At 37.1% G+C, this 6814-nt stretch overlaps 1 protein-coding gene across 1 annotated transcript in view; it reads right to left on the bottom strand.

Moving 5' to 3' along the window:
- Window positions 1–680: 680 nt before the first annotated feature.
- The window catches only part of LOC118325891 (proepiregulin-like), a 7322-nt gene continuing 1188 nt past the window's right edge, over window positions 681–6814 (bottom strand). The window contains exons 2-5 of the mRNA XM_035658737.1: window positions 4354–4419; window positions 3808–3934; window positions 3567–3713; window positions 681–1819 (exon numbers count right to left, since the gene is read on the bottom strand). Of these exons, the coding sequence (XP_035514630.1) occupies window positions 1756–1819; window positions 3567–3713; window positions 3808–3934; window positions 4354–4419 (404 nt within the window). The 3' untranslated portion in view covers window positions 681–1755. The remainder of the gene's footprint in view (window positions 1820–3566; window positions 3714–3807; window positions 3935–4353; window positions 4420–6814) is intronic.

The raw sequence follows: 6814 nt of genomic DNA, 5'->3' as shown, positions 1-6814 counted from the left end.
AATTACCAAATGCACCAAATTTGAAGGGAATCTTCTAAAAGTTACCCTGATGTTCTGGTGATAAATCTGTTTTTTGTTATATTACAAAATGTAAAATACATATGCAGTTAGGTGGAGGTGTAATAGGTGCTGAACTTTCCTACTGCAACCAGCATGCTTATTCAAAAGGTAACAGGTTAGTTAGTGAATCACTCCTAATAAAAGGATTGCTTCCTTTGTTTTTACCCAGTGGTAGACCTACATGTTTAACTTTAACTTCACAGAAGGAAAAACACAAGTGTAGTTAGGAACATTAATGATGACTCACATCTATTAGGTGTCAGTGAGCCAGCATGCACAGCACCAGAGTTAATTTAGTTAATTGCACCAGTCCTTTGTGAAAAAGGTCTTAAGAAGCTTTTAGGATAGATTAAGCTACATATAGTGTTTCAAAATAATTGCACTAAATAAAGGAGCGACAGTTTAGGACAATATGTACTGTAATTTACAGTTGGAATGATCTTATATCAGATTAAATTACTTCCTGTATAATGTAAAGCTTCATTTTGACAGTATTATTGTGACAATATCTGTGAACATGCATTTGGTACAGTTTCAAAGGAAGATTCACACTCGTGCCCACAGAGCTGAAAGTCAGTATTTAAATGAAGTGAGTACTGTAAATCCAAAATGTTTTGGCTTTAATTCATATTTTATAGAACATTTTTCTGGTACATGTAAATCTACAGTAATACTGCCATTGTAAAAATAAAAATAAAAAAGTTAGGCATTGTACAGCATTTGGTTAACATCAAAATGTGAAAACTAAAAAGACTTGAATGTGAAGAATGTAAAGACTCAACTGTACCCTTCAGACAGAGATGTCATATTAAAACCAAAGTAAATGAAACAGAAAAAGAAATCCACACAGGAGTAAAAAACTAAAATCAACAATCCAGTGTATACATTAATAGTTTATAATAAATTATTAAAATGAGAATACTTTCTGACTAAACAAGTTTAGAATAAAACCCAGAATTGTAACACTCAGTGGCCAGTATAAGTAATAATGGCAATAATGGCTATTTTAAATATTAATCAAAGGGCAAAATATATATAAATTAATAAAAATAATAATAAGATATAAATAAAAAACCAACAGTGTAGAACTATAGAAAAGTAAGGCAGAAGACAGTAGGCAGCTAGATGTTTAAAATAATAAGTTTTATTCTTTGAGGGTTATTAAAAAGATCTGATGAGATATGCAACCCTTATTGGATCCGAAGCACATGATTAGGCCTACATTTCTAAACGCGTGGATCGCCACGAAGAGTTAGAAATGTTTGACAACCCCTTTCGTGTAATCTTATCCTTAATATTTGTTTAGACTCTCACATTTCTCCATGGATTTTCCATGACCCACCATCATTGTGGGTGGTGTCACCCACAGAAACTGTCTTTGTGTGTCTTACCATTCATCTTTTCAAACATGAGAGTAGCAGGTGCTGAAACACTAGAACCAGTACAACTGGAAACAACAACCGCGCCGCACACAATGCTGTTTCTTTTTGAACATTTTAATCTCTTTGTGCCGATCTGCCTGCTTGATAAAGTGATCCAAAGCTGCGTGACGTAGAATACTGCGAGTAGAACAAATCCAGCCACCGAGCGTAAGCTTGCCAGTTATGTTGAAATTGTCATTTAGAAAATTGGGGAAATTGGGAAAATCCTGGTTTGCCTTTTCCAGTGGTGGATGTAGTGGATGCGTGGGGCTCTCTAAGCAGACTGGACTCTGTAACCCTGCTGTTTCTGCTGACGTGGGAATTTGTTTTTCTTATACCTGTAAAAATACACAGAATATGATTTCATTCATTTAAGCAGGCATTAAGCAAATCACTTTGCATTCTACAATCTTTAACAACCAGGTTTAAATGTCCCAAGAAATGGTTTTAAGATCAGTGTCTGTGGTTTGACATGTCTCTGCATGAAAACAGGATGTTGGAGCAAACTTTACGTCATTTCAAATACAAGATACATCTGTAGGTTTTACATGACGAAAGGTGTCTGAGTCAACCTCAAAATCTAAGCTCACACTTTATTTGCCTGAATTTGCACGCAACCAAGCACAAAATGCATTAGCAAAAAGAGAAAGAGTTTCAGTGTAAATAGATTCAAGAAAATTGGGTTTTTTGACTTGTATTTAGCTTATAATGAAAGTCTGTAACATGAAGGCAATTTTATTTAACCAGTTGAAAACAAACTTATTTTCATAGCACTTGAAAATGGATATTTTGGACAAACAGCAGAGTCAATAATGGAAACTAAGCTAGTGTCCCACATTTGGAAAAGGCTCATGGATTATTATTACGTGTGCGTTAACATATAAGCAGTATTTGAATGTTAGCTGGTCAAGGTGAAGTCAATTTGAACTACTTTATATGTGATCTGATCTGAAATGAAGTCATCCGATATGATCAACAATCCAATATACTAAACTATTTATGGAGTCCTAAAAGTCTATTTTTCTTAAAATAAGAGAAGAACATCAACATGTTTCCAATAGAAATCAATTTGTTTCAAGAACTTTTTAGAAACATAAGAAAACCATAAAGGCCTACACCATCAATTAAATGTAGTGCAGTGAAAGGTACTACAGTTACCTCTAAAATGTAGTGGAGTAGAAGTATTAGGGAATAATATAAAATGGAAATATATAATGGAAGTACAAGTACCTTAAAATTGTACTTAAACCTGCAATAACGGATATTTTGGCCACTTAAGAGCAGCAGGAACAAATTGTGTAATCCTGAACCAGTCTGTCATTTAGTGGCATCTAGTGGTAAAGTTGCAGATTGCAACCATTTGAATATGACTCTGCCTTCCAAGCCTGTAGGAGGAACTATGGTGGTCACACAACTAGCAAAAACGCTAATAGCCCTATTTAGAGCCAGTGTTTGGTTTGTCCGCTTTGGGCTACTGTAGAGACCTGGTGAATCAACATGGCGAACTCCTGGAAGAGGACTCCTTCGCTCTGTTGATAAAAATGGCTCATTCTAAGGTAGAACGAAAAACATAAAAGATTTCTTATTCAGGTATTATACACTAATGAAAACATACCTATGAATACTATATTCCATTCCTGCCAATAGATCTTCCTAAAAGTTACACATTGGACCTTTAAGTTGATATTATGAACCTTTTAGCAAACATTTACGGAGATGCTCTTTCTTCAGCAGTTACAGAGAAACATCATTCACTTGAAGTCGTGTTTGTGTCCACAAAAGCTTTATCCTGGTTTCTGATTGTTTTCTGACATTAAAGGACAATGTGGAGACAACAGAAGGAGTCAAAGGTGGAAACAAATGTAATGTAATGTTTTCATGTTAAAAAAAAGTAAGTTGGCATACTGTCCCAGAATTCCCAGCTATATCCCTGAAATACAGGTATTGATGACAGCAAGCAACATCATTATCAGTGTTTGCCTTTCATATATTAAACTCTAAGAAATAGTAAAGTCACTCTAAAAGTCATTACTATCACAAACACACCTACACCCACACGCATTCATTCACAGACTAAAGCCTTACCATTTGCAGCAGAAGTACAGAGCTCCAGCCAGACCTATAATCAGCAGACTCACACAGAAAACAGTGAGAATGATCTGCTCTTCTGCCATTGGCTGAATGACGAGGTCCGCGCTGCTACACCTGGGGCCGTAGAAGCCCCTCTCACACCTGCAGCACAAAGAGACGAGTCACACGTGATCACACCTGATGATTAAAAGCAGCAGACTCGCACTCACTCTCTCTCACACACACAGGATCATACTTGCAGTGAGGTTCGTTGATGTCCACCAGCAGCATGCACTGGCCGTTGTTCATGCAGTATTTGTCAAACGTGCTTTCGCACTGATGTATCGACCGCTTCACCACATGATGGCGCTCTTCCCCCTGCCCTGAAACACAGAGAACAAGGCAGCTGTTGGAAACCTTTTCACAGGAAACTTTTAGGAAGCCTTTTCAGTAAGCTGGCACTCTGCTGGCCCTCTCAGACGAACCTTTGTTCAACATACAGATTTGTGCTCACACATTCTCACATATACTGATAAGCTCCAAACCTGAGTATGGAGTTACCACGGATAGTTTATTATTATATAATAAAATAAAAATAATAAAAAGTAAAAAAATGACTCAAACTATTATCTGTTATCAAAATAGCCGCCTAATTTTCATCAAAGTATCAGCAAATTGTCCAAATGCATTACATTAGTTGCAATTGTGCGTTTGCAGTAATATTTTGAAGTAAAATCCCTGCACACTTATTATACTTGACTAATACAGTGATATGTTATTGAAAAGTTGTGTGGGTGAGTACCTGCAGATAGAGAGGTGCTGGATGTGACACTCTTGGTGAGTACATACGGCCAGAGCAGCATGACACCTGTTGGACAGAGAATATTCGTCTCATTAATTACACTGGATACAAGGTTAGCAGGTCCGTTTGGTAAGGATGTTTAGTTTGAATCATTCAAACTTTTTTATATTACTGCACTTATTTTGGCTTGTGTACCCTTAACATGTGAGCCCTTGTCAAAGGTTTAATATATCTATGAGTTGTGATCAGTTTAAAAGTGACTGTTCTTCTCAAATTGTTCAATTGGAATCATTTTAGGGGGGCTAGAAAGGTGAAATGATCTATATCTATCTATAATATTTCACCAGGATAATTTAATTATTAGAGAAAAGCCAGAAAAATAAATGTTTTTTAATCATCTCCAATCCTGTTAATTATCTTGAGCCCATGCTGTTGAATCACTATCATAAAAAACAATCATTTAATCACTAAGTGTTTTCTCGTATCAAACACCTAGTTTCATGTGTTTTTACAGATGACCTGCAAACACAACACTTCACAGGTGAGTCATTTTACATGACAAGGTGGATTTTCTTTTTACAACGAACCTCAACATGTTTAAAAAAATGAACGTGCTCTGAATTTGCATTTGTAACGTGTTTTTGTGTGTGCGCAAGGAGATTTATCCGTGTTTGTTGATCGTGTTTAGATAAGACACCGCACAAGCATTAAGGAAAATTTCAGTATGATGAAATAAAGCTTTTTTGGCACGAAACGTCCGATTTGCGGCCGGTTTATTTGTGTAAACTGTGCCAAGTGGAACATGATATGGTGTGGCTTGTGTTGCCTAGCCCACATGCCTGTACCAGCCTGCACTACTTTACAATGCAGACGCCCACATTCCTACAGGCAGGACAGAAAAACACATGAACCTGGATGCAAGATGTGTCTGGTTACGACTGGTTATAAATCTAGTTATACTTGCTATAAAAACCATCACGCTGTCTCTCTGGGTTTCTGTTCCTGTCTGTTGTTATGGCTGCGGAGATATTTTCCTCTGTTTTCTGTGAGACGACTCTAGGCTGGTTGTTGGGTGTTTCTGACGTGGCTGATTGGTGTTAAGTACACTTGGAGCTGGAAGTGATGACAAAGCAACTTTTTCTGTATTACTAATTAATCACTGTTCAATCAGCCCATTTATACCATTAGTCACTGATTCACTCTCGCTGTGGCTTGTCAAGAGTCTATATGATCCAGGTACTCATCTTACCTCGTTGCATGAATTCGGATGAAAATTACACCTGTGTTTTTCCTACGGTGTGAAAAATCACAAGGAAATGTGACTCTTCAACTTTAAATATGCAGCACATATATAGTTAATACAAATGTTTCGTGTCCAGGGTAAAGGTGAGCAGGGCCACAACAAAGCTTTACATGACCCACATAACCGAGAGCAGCAGAAGTAGGGAAGGTTCTGAATGCCTCAGCTCCTATCATGATGGATAACTGGTTAATAAGAAAAAGTCGTGTGTGCCTACAGAGTCAAAATAAACAAAATAAAAGAGAGCAATAAAAGACTCTGAATAAATTCTGAAGGTTTATTCTAGGAGTTAGGAAAAATACTGTACTTTTTACTCTGTTACATTTATTTTCCCGCTGCAGTTGCTGGTTATTTTGCAGGTCATTATTCTGGCTTGCGAGCCCTAAAGAATAAGCTGTGTTTGGTTGTCACGTGTCAACAATGCTTCAGCAACAATCTGATAACATATTTAACATCATATCAGTCGCAGAGGCCATCTTTTGGCAGAACAAGTATTTTCATTTTGCTGATAATACATCTTGTACAGATTTTAAATGCAGATCTGAGTACTTCCTCCACTACTGGGTACTCATCCGTTTATATAAACCAGAATATATTGTTTACCCTTTTAAGTTTGTTGTATGACTTTTTATAGATAAGAATGAACCTGAACAACCGCATGAGCTGACAAATCATAAATCTTCCATTCATGGTTTGGTTGCCAACATCCCTCAGCATCCCTCAGGCTCTGAGCTCAGAATGTGCGTCAAACACAAGTATGTGGTAAAGTACTTCATCTGACTCCAAAAACGCTGCTGCGGTTGATTTCTGAAAAGAACTGAAGAAATATCAGCTACTCATAAACTAAAATCAACAGTATAGCGCCACATTTTAGATGTTGGCTCTGATCCAAGTGTTCTGATCGAGTATTTGTTTGTATTATTTGTAGTTTTATGCTTTCTGTTTAGACAAAAGATATTTTCATCAAACATTAGCTGCATTTTACAGTTGTGGAAGAAGTACTGAGATATTTTGTTAACATAAAAAGAATCCAATACAAATTAAAGCTGCAAGCAGCGTTGGGCGGGCCCTCGCACTCCACGCAACTCGGGGCGTGCTGCGGCCGCGTCACGTGCCGTCGTAACACGTGCGGACCACAACATGAAAATTTCAAGTAAATCA

Source organism: Morone saxatilis, unplaced genomic scaffold, assembly GCF_004916995.1.
Source record: "Morone saxatilis isolate NCDOM2014 unplaced genomic scaffold, NCSU_SB_2.0 Contig16, whole genome shotgun sequence".
Classification (NCBI taxonomy): Eukaryota; Metazoa; Chordata; class Actinopteri; family Moronidae; genus Morone; species Morone saxatilis.
Note: the sequence above shows the minus strand (reverse complement) of the source record. Positions and strands in the feature narration are given on the sequence as shown.